This window comes from Megalobrama amblycephala, linkage group LG5, assembly GCF_018812025.1.
Source record: "Megalobrama amblycephala isolate DHTTF-2021 linkage group LG5, ASM1881202v1, whole genome shotgun sequence".
Taxonomy (NCBI): Eukaryota; Metazoa; Chordata; class Actinopteri; order Cypriniformes; family Xenocyprididae; genus Megalobrama; species Megalobrama amblycephala.
In genome coordinates, this window is record NC_063048.1 from 441,231 (window position 1) to 462,513 (window position 21,283).

General features: G+C 36.6%; 1 protein-coding gene across 3 annotated transcripts in view; it reads right to left on the minus strand.

Annotated features, from left to right (window-relative positions):
- Positions 1–1,155: 1,155 nt before the first annotated feature.
- myt1lb (myelin transcription factor 1-like, b) overlaps positions 1,156–21,283 on the minus strand; it is a 141,930-nt gene continuing 121,802 nt past the window's right edge. For 2 of the 3 annotated variants that reach the window (XM_048190326.1, XM_048190325.1), the window contains exons 13-22: positions 20,146–20,267; positions 16,709–16,777; positions 15,031–15,093; positions 14,622–14,705; positions 13,497–13,718; positions 7,624–7,715; positions 7,214–7,317; positions 5,933–5,980; positions 3,486–3,545; positions 1,156–2,058 (exon numbers count right to left, since the gene is read on the minus strand). In XM_048190326.1, the coding sequence (XP_048046283.1) occupies positions 1,918–2,058; positions 3,486–3,545; positions 5,933–5,980; positions 7,214–7,317; positions 7,624–7,715; positions 13,497–13,718; positions 14,622–14,705; positions 15,031–15,093; positions 16,709–16,777; positions 20,146–20,267 (1,005 nt within the window). In that variant the 3' untranslated portion in view covers positions 1,156–1,917. Of the gene's footprint in view, positions 2,059–3,485; positions 3,546–5,932; positions 5,981–7,213; positions 7,318–7,623; positions 7,716–13,496; positions 13,719–14,621; positions 14,706–15,030; positions 15,094–15,814; positions 15,818–16,708; positions 16,778–20,145; positions 20,268–21,283 lie in introns of all 3 variants that reach the window. The other variant, XM_048190327.1, reaches the window with a different exon arrangement.

Sequence of the window (21,283 nt, forward strand, 5' to 3'; positions counted from 1 at the left end):
CAAAGGACTCAACATCCAACTGAAACATTTGCAGTTACGACTAGCACGGAAAAATTGTAGTGTTTGTTAGTGATTTAAAATTCCATAGTTTGTATGGTTGCAGTTTTTTTTTAGCAGAAAATAACATGAGAGTTGCTACAATACAATACTGCAGCCACTAGATCATGTCTGTATAGATCATATATATATATATATATATATATATATATATATATATATATACAGTACAGTCCAAAAGTTTGGAACCACTAAGATTTTTAATGTTTTTAAAAGAAGTTTCGTCTGCTCACCAAGGCTACATTTATTTAATTAAAAATACAGTAAAAACAGTAATATTGTGAAATATTATTACAATTTAAAATAACTGTTTTCTATTTAAATATATTTGACAAAGTAATTTATTCCTGTGATCAAAGCTGAATTTTCAGCATCATTACTCCAGTCTTCAGTGTCACATGATCCTTCAGAAATCATTCTAATATGCTGATTTGATGCTCAAGAAACATTTAATGTGTACAAAATATTTGTGTACAAGATTTTTTTTCAGGATTATTTGATGAATAGAAAGTTCAAAAGAACAGTGTTTATCTGAAATCTAATCTTTTGTAACATTATAAATGTCTTTACTGCCACTTTTGATTGATTTAATGCATCCTTGCTGAATAAAAGTATTCATTTCTTTAATTTCTTTTCAAAAAAATAAAAATAAAAATTCTTACTGACCCCAAACTTTTGAACGGTAGTGTATAATGCTACAGAAGCTTTGTATTTCAGATAAATGCTGTTCTTTTGAACTTTCTATTCATCAAGGAATCCTGAAAAAAAAGTACACAACTGTTTTCAACATTGATAATAATAATAAATGTTTCTTGAGCAGCAGATCAGCATATTAGAATGATTTCTGAAGGATCATGTGACACTGAAGACTGGAGTAACGATGCTGAAAATTCAGCTTTGATCACAGAAATAAATTACTTTGTGAAATATATTTAAATAGTACACAGTTATTTTAAATTGTAATAATATTTCACAATATTACTGTTTTTTACTGTATTTTTAATTAAATAAATGTAGCCTTGGTGAGCAGACGAAACTTCTTTTAAAACATTAAAAATCTTAGTGGTTCCAAACTTTTGGACTGTACTGTATATATATATATATATATATGTGGGGCTGTATAATCTCTAATTGGTGAAACAAGACATGATTGCTAAGTTTTAATAGTTTCCATTAATTTTAATTTGAAATTCATATTAAATAAAGGTACTTTGATAATATTGCTTTTTACTTGACTTTATTTACACATGTATCCTTGAAGGAATCCAAAAGTAATCAGATTACATTACTTTAATAATGTGGTGCTTGGATTACCTTACAGAATACTTTGTGACAGAACACATGTGACCTGTGACCTGCTCTAATGAGAGTTGGTTGACATGCAGTTGCAAAGTTACTTCTAGTTAATGTCTAAAGTGTACTATTAAAAAGTGTAAGCGTTGATATTAATGATGAAAGAATCTTTCACTGAGCTAACCTCTGTGATCTATCTCAGCAAGCATTGCAAACTAATGTTCAGTAGTGGTCGCATTACCGTGGTCTAATATACACTAAAGGTGCATCGATGAGCAGCGAGAAGGATGATTCACGTTACATTAGCCTATATGAAAACGTACGAAATGTGAATGCTTTCAAAAACTATTTTGCAGATCATTTTTTAAAGCAAGGCCAGAAAAATAAACCCAAAGAAAAACTATGTTTAGTCAGCATAACACTTGTTAAAAGAACATGAATTCAACACTGTTCGATAAACTACAACAGCACAGCGTGAGGCATCCCATGATTATTGTTATTTTTTTCTTTCTGAAAGTGTCTTTTGCGTTCCTTCGTTTTAGGAAAGTGGCCCTTCAGTGTGAGATGCTAGACTTGAATGCCTTGTACTGCTTGTTTGATATTCTCTAGCAGGGCCTTGTTCTCGGCACTCTGATACTGATCCGGACTGCTGTACATGTCCGTTAGCGTGGTCACATACGCGTCGAAGCTCTGTTCGCTCATCGGCTCCTGTGAAACACAGAGGAAAGATCCTGTCAGATGAAATACAGGATGTGGAACATGACAACAACACATCAGTCTGACAATTATATAATGAATTGGAACTGAGGTGGAAAACAGGATGCAGACTTGTAATTACAATTTTAATTCAAGAACCGAGAATTACAATGGAATGAAATTCAAACAATTCAATGTAATGCAGTTTGTCAGTATAAATAACCCAAAGACATAAGGGTTATTTCAAAATGGTGTCATTAGATTCAATTATATATATATATATATACAGTACAGTCCAAAAGTTTGGAACCACTAAGATTTTTAATGTTTTTAAAAGAAGTTTCGTCTGCTCACCAAGGCTACATTTATTTAATTAAAAATACAGTAAAAACAGTAATATTGTGAAATATTATTACAATTTAAAATAACTGTGTACTATTTAAATATATTTGACAAAGTAATTTATTCCTGTGATCAAAGCTGAATTTTCAGCATCGTTACTCCAGTCTTCAGTGTCACATGATCCTTCAGAAATCATTCTAATATGCTGATCTGCTGCTCAAGAAACATTTATGATTATTTTCAATGTTGAAAACAGTTGTGTACTTTTTTTTTCAGGATTCCTTGATGAATAGAAAGTTCAAAAGAACAGTGTTTATCTGAAATACAAAGCTTCTGTAGCATTATACACTACCGTTCAAACGTTTGGGGTCAGTAAGAATTTTTATTTTTATTTTTTTGAAAAGAAATTAAAGAAATGAATACTTTTATTCAGCAAGGATGCATTAAATCAATCAAAAGTGGCAGTAAAGACATTTATAATGTTACAAAAGATTAGATTTCAGATAAACACTGTTCTTTTGAACTTTCTATTCATCAAATAATCCTGAAAAAAAATACTGTACACAAATATTTTGTACAATTGTACACATTAAATGTTTCTTGAGCAGCAAATCAGCATATTAGAATGATTTCTGAAGGATCATGTGACACTGAAGACTGGAGAAATGATGCTGAAAATTCAGCTTTGATCACAGGAATAAATTACTTTGTGAAATATATTCAAATAGAAAACAGTTATTTTAAATTGTAATAATATTTCACAATATTACTGTTTTTTACTGTATTTTTAATTAAATAAATGTAGCCTTGGTGAGCAGACGAAACTTCTTTTAAAAACATTAAAAATCTTAGTGGTTCCAAACTTTTGGACTGTACTGTAGATATATATATATATATATGATTAAATCAGAATTAGTTATGGTATTAGTAACCATGAACAACAAAAAAATGTATTGAGGTGGACGTATCATGAATGAAAGATTAAATCATATTGACATTCAGCAACATCAGCTGCACTTTGATGGTTTAAAAGTGACAAACATATTCAAAGCATATGAATATTCATATTAATGGTGAGAGATAAACTGTGGTCTTACTCTCTGATGCATCTGTAAACAGCTGTTGTGTCGAACTGGAGGCTCTTTGTGAAGTGATTTCTGGAGGAAAAGACAAAAGTGAATTCAGTGTTCAACATGTTCAATACATATAAGATCTGAACACCCAATCTGAGAGCAGGTCCGGATAACTTACCGGTACAGTTTTTAGGATATTTGCGTCCCAATGACTGCATTTCTAAATGTTTTTGTTTTTTAATCTAAATATTTGTATGGCCCTAATCCATATTGAAATGATAATATCATGCATTCACTATTTTTATGGTTACATTTACATTGCTCAAAATTTCAGCTCTGTTATGAAGGAACAAATCTGATTTTGATAAGATGATGACAATAAATAACATGATGCTGTGTGATGATATAGTTTGACATAGACCTTTAACCCCATATTTTTCAACCAAAGACATTTTGAATGGAACAGGGGAAAACAAGTGTTTATTCATATTTAATAAATCCCTGAATGATACTATTAAAATTGTTATGTATTAAAATTAAAACCATCTAAATTCCAAACTTATAGTGACTGGTTGAAAGCGCTTTAGGGTTAGTAATGATAATTAACTGTTCATACTCCGCAGGGCTGTGGGATTGAGGGTTTGTGGTGATTACAGCCCTGATCCTTTGGGATTGAAATGGGGGGAAAAGAGAGAAAATGTCACATGACACTGTTTCCTGAGAATGGGCTCCACCTAAATCTTTTAAGAAACAAGAAGTCGGTATTGTTGCATTATCAGAGCTAGACACTTTCCTTTTCTTTTGCTATGATTTTTTGGCAGTGAAATGAAATCAGATGACATTTATTCATATATTCATTAATTTGATATCACTTTGTTGAGCATAAAGAGAGATCACAACATGAGGCACTGGAAGAAGGCTGTTTTCTGGAAATGTCAACTTAAAATCACTCTAGTATAAACCAGGGTTATTATCGTTAACTAAGAATAAAAACATTAAAAAAAAAATGTCATTACTTAAACATTAACTGAAATAAATTTAATTCTAAAATTCGGTAACACTTTAGTATGGGGAACAATTCTCACTTTTAACTAGTTTCTTATTAGTTTCATATTGGCTGTTTATTAGTACTTATAAAGCACATATTAATGCCTTATTCTGCATGATCATATTCTACATCCCTTAATCCTACCCAATACCTAAACTACCTAAACTACCTTACTAACTATTAATAAGCAGTAATTAGGACTTTATTGAGGTAAAAGTCATAATTAATAGTAACTATTATCAAAGACTATAGAATAACACAAGACGTGTCACTCGTATTGTTTTGAATGGGAGAAAGTGTAACGCGCAATATGGCGGAATAAGTCCCGCCTTCTAAATAAGAGCCAATCACCGACTGGTAAAGTCATCGCGTCACTTCAGCGGCCGTTAGAATCACCGGTTTCTATAGAAACAGTCAGACGCACGCCTCCGAAGAGACGCGCATTTAGGTCTGCGCATGCGCATTAGCTTGATCCAGCCTGAAAAATAGTTTTTTTTGTCATGATTCGAGCGTTTAGAAACTAAATTTATGAGCCGGTTGTTGTTAGATTTCATTGGTGATTTCAAATATGAAATTTAATCATAAGGTTGGCGAACAGTTTTGGAGAATTTGATGTTTCCCCATTCAAAGAGATTGCATGATGCCCAGGATGCCCGAGAGGCGTTTCAAAGATGGCCGCCGAGTGAAATGACTTGTCTTAAAGGGACTTTGCTATTAATTACGACTTTTCCTAAAACATAATAAATACTAAACAGACATAAAAACAAAACCAACAAACTCATAAGAATGACAAAAACTAAATTACAAAAACTTAAAAAATCAAAATGAACACATAAACTGTTAGAGTTTAGGAGAACAATAATCCCAGTAGTGTATCAATGATCAGTAAAATAAACTGGTTTAAACTGGTAAATGTGATGAATGAAATGTCTCAGCTTGTAAATCTGTGGGACGTATTGAAGCGCTGATTGTTTTTAAGCTACTGTAACCCGCTGCAGAATAAACCACATTAAAACAGCTTAAACTAGACTACAAGCAGCCTGCGCAGGCTTTCAGATCAACTTTCTGTGTTTTAGGAGAGCTTTTAGAGATGCTTCAGCTCAAAGCATGTTCCCTTGACTCTTGCAATAACAATGCGTCAAATTCAGATTACACAAGTTGACCCCTACAACTTTTGACCTATGGACTAGTTTGAAATCACCCCGGTTGTGTCGTATTGGCTATTATTCCCAATTACTGAATGTGCCTAAAAAGTTCTTTCTTGATTTTGCTAAATGAACAGATTAAAGCATATGCTCTTTGTCCACGACTCGTCCTCTGTCCCTTACCATCCGAGCAGCTGGACATTAGCTAAACTGTTTATCAGAGAATGGCTGAGGCTGGCCAGCTCATGCAGGACAGATTCATTTTGCTGTTCAATCACCTTGTTTTCTTCCTCTAAGGACTTCAGATTAGACTCCATTGTGGTAATCTGTGGGACATGAAGCGGCAGACTTGTTAATTCTGTTGGGATCAAAATGTCCTCATAGCATGACACCATAATGTTTAGACTAAGACTGCAGTAAGTACACTGTGGGATTGAATGTTTGATTTATTACACAAATGCTGCATTTACACCTTAAGGCCTTCTGTACAGACACACCGTTCTGACACACACACACACACACACACACACACACACACACACACACACACAATTTTTGTCTCACCTGTTTACTAAATTAGGCCTATTTTTTCAGTTGTGCTGCTTCATATTTTTTGTAGAAACCGAGATTTTTTTTTTCAGGATTCTTTGATGAATAGAAAGTTCAAAAGAAAAGCATTTATTTGAAAAAGAAATTTTCTGTAACATTATAAGTATCTTTATTGTCACTTTTGATCAATTTAATGCGTCCTTGCTGAATGAAGTTATTAATTTCTTTAAAACAAACAAACAAAAAAAAACTTACTAACCCCAAACTTTTAAATAGTAGTGAATATATCATGTTATATATCAACTTTATTTATTAATTTTTGCTGTAAATAAGGTTGTTACAATACCACAGATAAAGTTACACTATAACAATATACTGACGTCTAAAGACACTTCTTTGAAATGTCCATTCGTCTTCTACAATAATGTAACGCCTTAAATTATTTTCAGTTGGGAGTTTGTCTGATAGTGGCCCAAATCAGATGTGTTTTTGCTGTTTACACAAATGCAACAAGCAACATTAATGTTTATTGACTAACAGTCAAAACTTTGGAATAATTAGGATTTTTAATGTTAATGAGAAAAGTCTCTTCTGCTCACCAAGGCTGCATTTATTTGATCAAAAATACAATAAAAACAGTAATATTGTGAAATATTATTACAGTTTAAAATAACTGTTTTCTATTTTAATATATTTTAAAACATAATTTATTCCTGTGATGGCAATTATTGGTGCTCAATTATGAATAATGGTTCTTAGATTTATCATAATTTGTTTTTTGTGGAAACCATGCTTTTACATTTTAAAATATATATAAAATAGAATACAATCATACAAATAATATTTTACAATATTACTGTTTTTACTGTATTCTCAAAGATCAAATGATTACAGCCTTGTTGAGCACAAGAGACTTCCCTCAAAAACATGAAGAAAGTCATAATTATTCCAAACGTTTGCCCGCTAGAGTTAACACTCACATATGGAAATCATTCTGTAAATACCCTCACCTGTGTTCTAAGTTTGATCATATCCGCCTCCACCTGTGAATTTGATTCATGTAAATCTTTAATATCTTCATCCAGCTGTTTAACATCTGCATCACAGTCTAAACCTAGAGTGAAAACAGACAAACACGATATATAGCAGAAAAAGCAAACACAAACCTGCACAGAAAACACCCTATCATTTTACAGTGTGCTGACTCTATAATTGTGCTCATATGTGTTCGCATAAACTCTTGGATGGTTTGAATTATTCCCAGGCATTAAAAGCCACTGATGTATAATTGGTATTATTACAGACATGCAGAGACTGTCAGGAATTGCATTTTTACTGGCATATTTTGGAATTGAAGTGAAAAGTGTGACTGGTTTTGTTCTGAGTTCTGCAGTGTAATGTGAGATTTCAGTCTTTTTACCATTGCCTGTTTGCTGTTTTATTGTGAGCATCTCCACTCCTGATAGTCGGGCTTTCTTCATCGCCGCTGTGGCACGTGGGCAACCAGAGAGACTACAAAAATGAGAGAAAGAAGAACGTGGAGCATGAAACATGGATTATTAACACTTTCCCCCCAAAAGAGACTGTGGCTGTGCAGCATTTTATCTTTGTGTTCAGCAGTCACCTGCTACTGATGGCTTACTTCAGTCTCAAACAGCTGACGCTACCGCTCAGAAGTCTGGGTCAGTAAGATTTATGTTTGTTGTTGTTGTAAGAAATTGATACTTTTATTTAGCAAGGACGCATTAAATTGATCAAAAGTGACAGTAAAGACATTTATAATGTTACAAAAGATTTCTATTTCAAATAAATGCTGTTCTTTTGAACTTTCTATTCATCACAGAATCATGAAAAGATGTTTGTGACACTGAAGACTGGAGTAATGATGCTGACAATTCAGCTTAATCACAGGAATAAATTATATTTTAAAATATATTTAAATAGAAAAACAGTTGTATTTTTGATCATATAAACACAGTTTTGGTTAGTAGAAGAGATTTATTCCAAAAACATAAAAAATCTTACTGATGCCAAACTTTTGAACATTAATATATGTGGTATAAATAAATGAGAGTTTCTTTTTTCTTTCTTTACAGAAGCTGACAAACCTATAATCATTATGATTTGTTGTCATTAATGTACCTGCTATACCCCTGACAGGGCAGCAGAGGGCGCTCTCACCTAAATATTGATTGGACTGTTTGGAATAGAATACTATCATACTATTCTTACTGTATGTATATTGTTCACTGCACAGTACATGTATATTTTACATATGCATGAAATAACCCATTAAAATAGTGTAGTATATATTATATATAGCAGGGTTCTCAACGTCCCTGCAGAGATTAGCTCCAACCTTCAGGATATCTAGGAACCTACAGACAGTGGAGTTTGATCAAGGTTGGAGCTAAACTCTTCAGTAAAGTGGAACTCGAGGGCCAGAGCTGGGACAGGACAGGTTTGAGAACCATTGTAGTATGTTGCATACTACATACTATATAATGCCAAATAAAATAGTATACACAGTAGCACAGTATGCAGTACTCTAGTATTCCATTCTCAGTGTGCTGTAGCCCTGAAAGCACTGCAATAGTACAATCTGTTTCTGAGCTTCTGTTAGTGTATAAATAGCCTGGTCAATCTATCATGTGTGCAGATCCTGAACACTACAGTCTTGTTCTCGTTTGTTGTTCCCTTCACTCTCTTTCTGTTCTTGATGCAGTTGCTTGGGGTTAGATGTTGCAAAAAGATTTCCCTCCTACTTTTAATTTTCCTCTTGACCACAGATGTCACATCTCAGCACATTTATTCAATAGTTATTCTCTTTTTAATCTTGACTTTTAATCTGAATGGTTCTGAAGATAACTTATCAAACATGTGTTATTGCATAATAGTGATTTGTGTATTTATATTACGTTGGACACATTTTTTTTATTTGTATCTTTATTAATGAGAGATTTGTAGGCACAGTAATTAATTTAGACTGTCAGGAGATTTGTTTGTTTTTGTAATTAAATTAAATTAAATTAAATTGAAAAGATAAAATGGGGTTAGATGTACCACTGAGAATTGGGCCAGGGGTTGTTGATGATAATTGGGTCAATTGTTGTTGATTATTTTAATATTTGAACAATTATTGCAAAATATTCATGTACATATTCATATTACAATATTACATTTCAAACTTAAAAAGCATTCCCATGGGCTAATATTGAGTGGAATCATTCAGCCTCAATTTAGTCTATTGATATTATGACATCACAGAATTTAAAGCATGTGTGTACCTTTCAGATGTATGCTATCGTCTTTTTTGATTGGCTGATGGACCTCATGCACTGATATTAATAGGCATGTTTGATTTCATGCGCACTGTGCAGACCGATCAGCATCTGTTTTGAAGCAGTGCATGTTGGTCATAAAATTACCTATTTTGCAAAGTACCTCAAACTCACCAATGACTGTTTTTTAACATGTAACCATGGTTTCCTGAGAAGGGGATGAGACACTGCACCTTGGTTTAACGTTATGGTGACATTATCAGCATGACCGGTGTCTGAAGCTCGAGTGCAAACACGACAATATCATTGGCCGATGACAGTCTATGACATCATTACTGAGTGCCTGTGAGTATAAGATGGCACCTGCAATGTACATCATCAACTTCTTTGTCTGAAGGAGACATGCTTTTAGGCCCAAGGCATGGCAAAGAGACGCAATGTCTCGTTCCCCTTCTAAGGGAACCATGGTTACAGTCATAACCTGAGACGTTCCCTTTCGAACACTGCATCTTGGATTGACACTAAGGGTAACAAATACCCACTACGCCATGCTCAGGGAATGCCAAATGTGCCTATGCACAACTAGGCAAGGACATAGCATAAGTTTACTCTACGGACTTACAGACTTACGGAGCTTCAGCTCTACTGCCCCAGAACAACCAGGGGAAAGTGCTCTCATTCTGCCTGGACTTGTCCAGCATCCAAAGACTCCCACCACTCAAAAAGGTATCTAATAACAAGAAAGGATGCTATAAGGCAAATTACCTCTGCTTGTTAGGCTCAGTTAATGCTCCAACGGGGAGAGGAGGACCCTACTTTAAAAACCACAGGCAGGGGGAGAGGGTTCTACTCTACACTCGACCCTAAATAAGCAGCTAACAAAGAGAGCCAGCCAGGCATTTCCACCCAAGCATCCAAAAAACTGTTGCCCTTTCAAGGTGGCCTCAGGATACATAAGAGGCCCACCCCTCAGGAGCCACTGGGAAGCTTAAGCCTACTTAAGGACCCCAGAACCTGGGGGAGAGAGCTCAATCCTCTTAATAGATACACTCATCTTGGACCTGCTATAACTGGAGTGCAGATTTCTCATTACCTGGTTCCAACACCCCAAGTGCTTCCTTACTTAAATACCCAAATCTGTTTGGGGAAGGAATTTAGTAGCTCTACCACCAAGTCCTGTGCCAGACATGTCAGAAGGCGGTTTGTAATATAATCGAAGTGTGCCAGTTACATCACGAGTCCAGCCTCAGGGCCTGATGTCAGCACTTGGTACAATCTCTTGTGCCCCACACACACCCTTCAAATCGCTTATTAATTACTTGTCAGTGTCACTTTATTTATAAAGCACTATTTAAAACAACAGCTGTTGACCAATGTGCTGTACATAAACATTAAACAATAAAATAAAACAAATAAAAATGAACTAATACTAAACTATAAAAAACAAAAAAAACAATAATGTCATACTTCCCTCAGATGTTATCTTTCCCTCCTAGCGTCCCACCTCCTCTATGCTCTACTCCTCAGAGGAGGAAGTGCACAAGTGGCCACTCCCTCCCTCTGGCCCTGCATCCAGTCCTCAGACTGTGACGGACCAGGACCCCCAGAGGTCTTGGGGCGAGATGTGGAATGGCTTTTTTCTGAAAGCTATCTAAACTTCCTAACCACTGTCTCTACATATGTGCCGAAAAGTTCAGAGGATGCGACCAGCAGATAAAGGAGAATGTTTTTCTCTTTTTCCTTGATATCCACCATGTTCAGCCACAAATGACTCTCTGTTGCCACAATCGCCAGCATTGATGACCAATGGCAGCAGCTGCTTGTTTGGTGCGGCACAGCTTAGTGACCACTTCAAGAGACAGTCCCTTCCCCTGATCCAGATATCTGAGCTGATCCGCCTGGTATGCCTGCAACATGGCCATCTTATGGAAGGCACCATTGGCCTATCCCGCTGCTACATATGCCCTGCCATTCAAGCACAAGCTGGTCTGTAACGGCTTAGATGGCAGGACCGGAACCTTCAGAGAGGATTAATAACAGAAATAAAATTTTGGGGTGAACTAACCCTTTAAACTTACAGTTCCGATGCACAAACGCACAGTAAAGGCCCCGCTATACTTCAAACGAAGTTCTTTTTCGTTCTTCGTTTAGGGGTAAAACAAAGTTCGAAATGCGTGACCAGCGATATACTGTAAACGAACATGTGACGCCGCCCACACTGCTGAGAGCGACGGTTAGATGAATATGTAAATATGTGCCGTGCACTTTCTTCTCAGTAACAAAACAAACCCAACAAAAATTAAAGCTGCAAGCAGCGTTGAGAGGGCCCTCGCACCCGTGCTCACCGCCACCCATTGGCCTCAGGAAAACAGTGAACAGTGGGCGACATGCATGTAAGCGAGTGAATACAGGAGAATTATGCCAAAGTCATTTCGAAATGCCACACTTCCTGTGGCCAACAGGTGGCGCTTTGACTGTCACTGAATATTGCCATGTTGATGTCTTCAGGCAAGGACTATCATCGAACTTGTGAAGTTTGAAACAGATCGGACATTGTATGCCTGAGTTACAACAACTTCCTGTTTCTTTCGTGGTGTTAATCGCATACATTAGCACTCAGCCAAGTGTTGCATGATTTAACGTGTTTCTAGCATGTTTGGTACTTCGTGGCATAATGAAACGTGAATCTGGTAGTGAATTACAGTGTAAAGCATGCCATTTCCTGTTGCCAGCAGGTGGTGCTATGGCTAACTGAATATTGTCATATAGATGTCTTTAGGCCAGGACTCTTATCACACATGTGAAGATGATTCACGCTGAGAGAGATAGCCCGCAAGCGTCTTTTCAACAGGAGGCATCCTCACATATCCACACTCACATAATCCCTCCACTTTCAAATACTTTTAATGCTGAAAATAGATATGAGCTGAATATGGCTTCTTCCATGACTTCTCCACCTCTGTGTGAAGTTCTGTGTGAAGAAATGGAAGGCTCATAGGAACAGGGCAGTTATGGCCTGACAGGAAATACTTGTCGAATCTGCCACAAGTGACTTCCTCTCTCGTACCCCCAAAACAGATCTTAATCTACTCGTGCCACAGGCCATCACATCCAGCAGCTCCTCGTATGCGGAATCTTCGCCCTCCTCAAGCACACCCACCTCAGCTGCGACGCTTCTCCTGCATCTCTCAGGAATAGGGTGAAGCGTGAATGGAGCTTCCTCATTATGAATGGGCAATGGGCACATTCAGCTCCCCCGAGAACTGAAAGCACGTGTTCCACACCCAAACATGGAGACAAACTGGGACATGGAGGCACACAATTCCTGAAATGCTTGTTTGAGTAACAATAACATAACAATAACCTTCATCATGCGCTAATACAAACAAACGGCTTCTGAAGACAAAAAAGCTGATGACGTACATTGCAGGCTCCCTCTTTACAGTAATGACATCATAGACTGTTGTTGGCCAATGAAATTGTCTTGTTTGCACATGTGCTTCAGACACCGGTCACGCTGATGGCGTCCCCATAGTGTCAATCAAAGACGCAGTGTTGAGTTCCACTTCGAATGGGAATCTATCTTCATGTAATCTTAATGTTATATTTTGTTGTATTCATCAAAATAAAACTGACAAAAAGTATGGACCCTACTTTATTACTTTTTAACTTAAATACAAATCAGTGAGGCACAGTCAAAGTTGAACACACCTAGTGTGCATAAAGACAGTGCTGTCTGGGCAACACTTTACAATAAGGTCCCACATTAACTAACAATGAGCAATACATTTGTTACAGTATGTCTCTGTTAATGTTTGTGACTAAAAATATGACTGTTAATTGTTAGTTCATATTAGCTGAGGATCATTAAATAATATTAACACATGCAACTTTTGATTTTTATAATGTATTTGTAAATATTGAATCTGAATGTTTTGATGTTTCATGTGATTAGCATTATTGGGTTTCATTCTCAGACTGTAAATAATTTCCTACACAAATAAAGAAGCACCTTCTGTGGGTCAGGAAACTGCCGCTGACGTGTCCAGAGCCGTCACAGCCCGGGGTTGGACATGACATGCCGTCTGTCTTCCCAGCCTTCCATGTGAACTGGGAGCCATTGATGTAGCCGTCCTTCTGCCGTTTGGCCGCTAGAGGGCAGCCTGACGCGCTGCGGTGGGACGCATATTTGCCTGTTATGTGACCCTGGCCATCACAACCTGGCACCGGACACCTGCAAACACAAACAAACCACTGTTTCACTATACTGGGATCTCCTTCAGACCAACTAAATCAATGTCATTTTACTTCAATTGTACAGAAGTAACTAAAACACAAGTTGGCACCAGGGTTATTATAGGTAAAAAAAAAAAAAATATATCACTTTAAATACTAAAATATTTAAAACTAAAACTGAAAAATAAATTAATAATAATAATATAGACATATTTTACATTTTTAAAACTTTAACTCAAATTAAAATGAAAACAGAAAATACAAAAAGGCATTCAAAATATTAATAAAAACTATAATAGTATTATATTAGGAAAACTCTGATGTATTTAATATTTACTCTTGGGTAACATTTTACAATAAGGTTCCATTTGTTAACATTAGTTAACATGAACTCACAATAAAAAAGACTTCTAAAAAGCATTTCCTAAGTTAATATTTAAGCAAGTCCTTAGATAATATTAAATTCAACATTTACAAATACATCATTAAACTGAAAAGTTGAATCTGATCATATTATTTAATGGACCTTAGCTGACATGAACTAACAATGAACTGATTTTTATTAACTAACATTAACAAAGATTAATAAATACTGTAACAAATTATTGTCCTTTATTATTTTACGCTAGATAATACAACTAAAGTTAACAAATTTACCTTGTTGTACCTCAAGTGTTACCTGCTCTTATTGGTTTAACTTTCTGATTTATTTATATTAATGTTAAACATTGGTTACTATTGAACAAAGGGAGCTGGTAAGCACAACTTGTTGGCGATGACTATATTATGTGCATTATTCACATCCAGGAATGGAAATAATTATAGTTTTGCTGTCTTTTTATATCAGAAGTGGATACAGATGGAGCTCCTGGACTCCTTCATTGGAGTTTAAAGGCAGCACCTGATCGGCTCCTGGTCCTCCTTGTCCTCTTTACTGTGTGTTATCTTTATCCCAGTCTTCCGAGCCCGTGGACATCCTGACAAACTGAGGAAAAACAAGCTGTTGTTACTTCAGCTCGTTTGAAAAAGAAATACATTTAAAATGAGTATTTATTATAGAAACATTATGCTTTAGAATAATATACTGAATGTAATAATATACTGTGTGTCTCAGACACTTATGTTATTTACAATTAAATTAAAATGTATTATAGTTTCAACTTATACGAAATGCAATAAGCTATTCTAAGTACACGCAAGTGACCTTTTATTTTATTAATGTTTTCTGTAAATACCTTCTTTTTTCATATGAAACGTTTGTAATACAGTTAAGTGCACTTGTTTTCCACAAGGGAGTGTGTGCGCATTACCTTCTGTGTGAAGCGTAATTTCCAGTGATATGTCCCGAGCCGTCACAGCCCGGGGTCGGGCACCTGGGACAGAAATACACCCTGTTACTGCCCAGCATGCACAAGATGAGCCCTGACCTTACATCATCAGTGTCTTCAGTAAAATCAACACAACAGACTTTCGACAAACCTTGCAAATAAAACTCTTGAAGAAAAAGTGATGTGCAGCTTATTGAAATGAAGGAAAGAAGATTCACAGCAAAAACAGGGACTAATAATCTAATACAAAAAAATGAGCTCACAGCTTAAACATTGTACAATATATGACCTGTCACATTCCTGCCGTAACCTTCTTTGTAAATATCCCGACTGGTTTAACACACATTCTGTCATCAAATCATATTCACAGAAAATTAATGAGTAAATCCTCAGGAGCTGCTGTAATTTCTAAGAAAACTTTCATTTATAATATGTTCAAAGCTTCATTCCTTGCCATCTACCTCAGAACAGCACATGTACTAAAATATTAAGAGAAACTGAAAGCTTTGAGTGTATGGGTGTGTCATTCTCAGGAAACTGTGACTATTTTTATTTGACTAATACTATTATTTGTGATATTACTTCATAAATTTTGTTAAATTAAAAAAAAAAAAAAAAAAAAAATCAACAAAATGGTGCTTTGAAAAACAAAAACTTTGCTTTTCATTGGAATATATCATAATTTGCATACCCTCATTCACCATTACATTTTAATGGAGTAAACAAAGAAAAAGAAACAAGAAAAAAAAAAAAAAGGTCTCTCTACCTTCTGTTCAACCCAATAAAAGGCAACTTAAGTGTCATCATTGTTTTAATAATCTTTTGTCAGGCTTTATTTGATGAGTTGACTAACATACTAAAGCACATGTAAAATACTTGATTATAATTTTAACTGTAGCATGTTATTTGATATTATATTTAAAGTTAATATATTTTAAATGTACTAAATTGCAACTTCATCTTAACAAATGTGTAATTACAAGTATATTTAAATACATGACTGAAGTATATTTTAGTTTACCATAAATGCATGTCAGTACATTTGACAGTGCACTTTAACCATATTTCAAAGATATAAAGATGTACTTAAGGCCTACAAAAAGCACTCTTATGTTCAATTGCATTTAAAATGAACTTAAACTATAATGCATTTTCATCTATGGCAAATAACATATATTTAAGTCTCTGAAAACATTACATTAAGTTCACACTTAAGTATATTCTTTTAAAGTATATTATTTCTGTACTCTTTTTAAAAGTATGCTAAAGTGTACGTTTTCAAAAGAGATTGTCAGGGGTCATTCATATTTTTTTCAATTCTAAAAGACAATACCAAAATATACTCCGTTATCTATTCAAATTATAAGCATATAGTACATTTCAAACTCACTGTTCAAATATAAAGTAGTACTGTAGAATTTATAAATAATATGGTATTGATAAAAAATAAGGTATTGATAAACTCATATTTGTGGATTTTGGGGTGCATTGCATTATGGTTGTATCTCAATATCTATGGTGACCACTGTCCTGGTGCATTGGGTTTGAAGTGTGAAAACGTCATCTTTTAGAAGATAACTAATGAAATGACATTTTCAGGCACAAATGACACTGATTCCAGAGGATGAGCCGTGTCGGCGCTGTACAGTTTGATACTTACTTGAGTTCTTGTGAGTTGGTGGCCATCATACTCCGAATGCTTTTATCTGCTAAAGGACAACCTGAAAGACTAAAAGATTGCACATTCAGATGTTAGTCAAATAAACTGGTGGTCAGACATGCTACTAATACTAAAAAACAAACACATACAGACATAATCCACTCAGAAAGGACTACAAATGCAATAAAGCAATGGTGCAAGTGAAGGGATATCTGCTCTGTATTTATAACCCTCTGAATAGCAAAGCATTTTAATGGTTTTTATTCTCTTGAAATTAGCACTTGTCCCAGGATCTCTGGTGAAATATTCAAAGGGTTAACAGAGAGGGAGGCAGTCTGATAACTTTCCGACAGTATAGTTGAAGTAAGCTGAAAACAATAAATTCATTGGACTGAATCCACCATTAGAAAATGGAGTCACACCTTCTATGTGAGGCGTAATTACCGGTCACGTGACCACTCCCATCACACCCTGGTGTTGGACATCTGTCTCCAGAAAAAATAGACAGAATGAAAGGCCAAAATCCAAAACATAATAAAGGAAACAAAATATTGCACTAAAAATTAAAGAAAAAGTCCAATGGCAACACTTCAATCTAGTCCCCACACGAGCATTACAACACCTCTGTGTGCATTACAGGGGTATATGTTAGAAACATTAAAAGAAATGTTTTTATTAGGGCTGCCAATTGATTTATATATTTATATCAGATGTGCTGATTAATTAATCGACTGAATCGCAACCGGAATGGCATCACATTAATGTAATTTTGCCTGAAATCAGAGATGGTGCTAATTAAAATTAAAGCTATACCATAAATTTCTCAACACTGTTGAATAAATGACTGCTAATTAAATTTGGAGGATGTTAAACTCAAATCAGAGTCTTTGACAATCAGCTATTTTTCAAATAAGACAACTGATCATATCTTCATTGATGCTTTCTGAGGATTGTTTACACTTGCTTACAACAATTCCGTAATTACTTTCTCCCAGTGTGTGCCCGAGCATCGCACTTTTCAGACTTTTCTTCTGCAATATCGATCATATTTTTATTAACACGTTTTGAGAATCACTTACTCTACTCTCACTTTGTTTAAATCTTAACAATACCTACAGTGCCACGGAATGGTTGAGGAAAAGATGAAAAAGATCTAACAGTCTACAGAACAACCATCTTACATCGATGAGAATGGAACAAAAACTAACAGAAAACAGGTTCAGTGTATACCAATGAAAACCAAGGAAAGAACTGAGAAACAGGTGCCAACAAAGTAAACAGAACAGGAAACAATGATACTATGAAAAAACATTAAAAAAGTCTAACAGAGGAGGGAGGGTGCTGAGGAGGAGGAGGCAGAGCTGGCAGAAGGGACCACCAAGAAAGAGGAAGGAACCAGGGAGGGGATGACCCTCAACAGAAACACCAGGATGGAGGCTCATGGCTGAAACGAAGGAGGGAGGAGCCAGGGCAGAGCCAGGAGCCTGACCAACTGAGGTGAAGCCGAGCGTGGTGGAGACCCATGTGGAACTGAAGAGAAGAAGATCCAGGGCGACACCGATGGACTGGAGGGCTGAGGTGGAACCACAGGCTTGCAGGATCGAGGTGGAGAAGGGGAATCGGCAGACCGAGGTGGAGAAGGGGAATCGACAGACCGAGGCGGAGCCGGAGGGAGCAAGGACAACTGTGGACCTGGAGGGAAGGAAGAGCCCGTGGAGTCAAAGAGGTGGTGGGACGAGGCATAGCCGGAGGACCGGATGTCCGTGGCACAACCTGAGTGATGACTGACCAAGGTGGAGCCTGAGGGATGATGGATCACGGTGGAACAGAGAGAGTGTGGAGCCAAGGTGGAGCCAAGGGTCGACAGACTGAGGTGGAGTCCAGGGGCTCTACACACCAGGGCTGAGCTGGAGACCTGAAAGCCCAAGGCGAATCCAAGCTGCTGGGTGAAGACAGCAAAGGAGGAGCCAAAGAGCCGAAGGGAGCCAGCAGAGATGGGGCAGAAGAACCAGATGGCATAGGCAGATGAGGAGGGAGTGGGAGGCTGGGTGGGAGCATCAGCAACGACACAGATTTGGTATTTGGTGAAGAAAAAGACTTGGTCTGGGTCAATGAAACAGACTCGGTGTTGGGTGGGAACATCAGCGACTAATGAGACTTGGAACTGGCTGATGAAGGACTCTGAGAACAGATCCTTTCCCACTCCTCAACAATCATACTAGGGACTGAGAACTGCACACACATATCTGCCATGTTCCACTCCATTCCCTCATACTCCACTAATACATGCACGGGTATGGACAACGATGCCAGCTCTCACACCTGGTCAAACTCAAAAACTGGCTCTGGCTCTGGAATGAGCGTAGCCTCAGGGGTTAGCTCCATTAAGGATGTAAGTGCCGGCTCATGTACCTGGTCAGATTCCCGTGATTGTTCCCAGAGGAAACAGTCACCCTATGAGAAGAGAAGGATTTGGACTGCCACTGGATCCATATTTGGGTTTCAAAATCCCAAAAATCCCCAAATACTCAAGATTCAATAATATCAAAAAATGCACACAGAATCACCATCTTACATTGACGAGAACAGAACAAAAACTAACAGAAAACAGCCTCAATATATACCAGCAAAACCAATGAAAGAAAACAGAAACAGGTGAGGTGCATTAATAAAACAATGAGTAACCATGGTAACCAATGCCAACAAAGGAAACAGAACAGGAAACAATGATACCATGAAAAAATATTACATTTATAAAGAATCTCTTAACAAAACAGACCAACATTTAAATCTCTTAACAGAACGAAATCAACCAACATTAAATCTCTTAATGGCTTTTGAATGCTCAGACGTGTGTCCGAGTCACTGCGGCAGTGATATATGTGCTAGACAACACTATAAATACAATATAGCTATATTTAATCTTGAGGATCACTGGTATCATCATTATATATCGTCATATCGCCCAGCCCTAAAACAATCATCAACTGAATGTGTTAAATTGACAGCTCTAATTCGGATAACTGTTGGGTCCAGTAACAGCCTATGCATTAGTGTCTAGTTGAACTTGAACTCTGATTGGCTGTTAACGCAAAGTGTTGCCCAAATATCTACGATGCTGTTTTTATCGTTCATTGTTTCCAGTTTAGCTTCACTGTCTGCAAGAGTGCGTGAGGCCTAAAATCACATCACAACCTACAGAGAAGCTGAGCCATGAACAGGTCGAATGAAATGATGTTTAAAATCCATAAAGCATTATAAAAGTAAGCCCACTCGGCATCCTGACTCTACGTTTGTGTGGCATGCAGTAGTGCTGAGCTCTAAAGCAGAGTGAGAGAAGACAAAGGAGAGAAGTAGAACAGGAAGAGACGTGTGAAGGCAGAGGCTTGTGAAACAGGGTGCGGTGGCTGATCACATCATCCCCCCGTGCTGCTTACGTTAACAGGTCCTTTTTGCTTTCTTTGCAAGGTGGGAATTTTGGTTTGGGGCTGGGAATGCCGACATCGGTAGTGTATGCGCTGTCCTCTAAAATGTCCTGGAAGGGATCCAGATCGTCAGACTGTAACGACAAAGCCAGAAAGAGAAACAGAGACGTGTTACTATTACTTGTTTCGGCACCACTGCTTTTAATTATAAACTGCTTTAAATGTCTCCATTCTGTAATCATTTCTGATAGTTCAAATAATTTTGAGACCCTCTTACTCTATTGACTGTAGCATTTTTTGTGAGATTGCAAATATATGATAATATTATAGCTATTTTTTGGAGGGCTCAACAAAGTGACTTACACTTTGATCGGTAAGATTGTTGAATGTTTTTGAAAGAGTCTCTTCTGCTCTCCAAGGGTGCATTTATTTGATCAAAAATACAGTAAAAATTGTAATATTGTGGAATATTATTTCAAATTATATATTAATATAAAGTAAAGTGTAATTTATTCCTGTGATCAAAGCTGAATTTTCAGCATCATTACTCCAGTCTTCAGTGTCACATGATCCTTCAGAAATCATTCTAATATGATGATTTGTGTCACGGTAAGGTGGTTATGGAAAGCACACGATGAAGGTGAAGGTGAAACACACAGTCTTTACTTAGTGAACTCAGGCAGAACATAAACAACCACATTAAACATCAACGAGAATCGACAAGCGACTGAGCAGAAAAGGGAGTATAAACACACATGCTAAATAAGGACACTAAACAGACACCATAGCAACTATTGAGAACTATATATATATATAATTGTATTTAAATGTATTTCTTGACAGAACCACCCATCCAACCATCTGTCAATCAGCTTTCTTTCACTGTCACATTCACACATGAAGTCCTTCACTTTAAAAATACACAGTTGCTCCCCACACTCAATTTGTATGCAAATGGAAAAGCATTCGTTGATGTTGAGGAGCACATCAATCAGTCCTTCCACAATTAACACGCCAGAGGATGTGAGAATTAATCTGCCAGTCGCACAGCATCAGTGAGACTTTTAGATTTCAGCAAAATGCCTTTAGAACAGCAGGATTTACAGCCAGACTTCGCTGTCATGAAGATAAGAAAGGGAAATTATAGAAC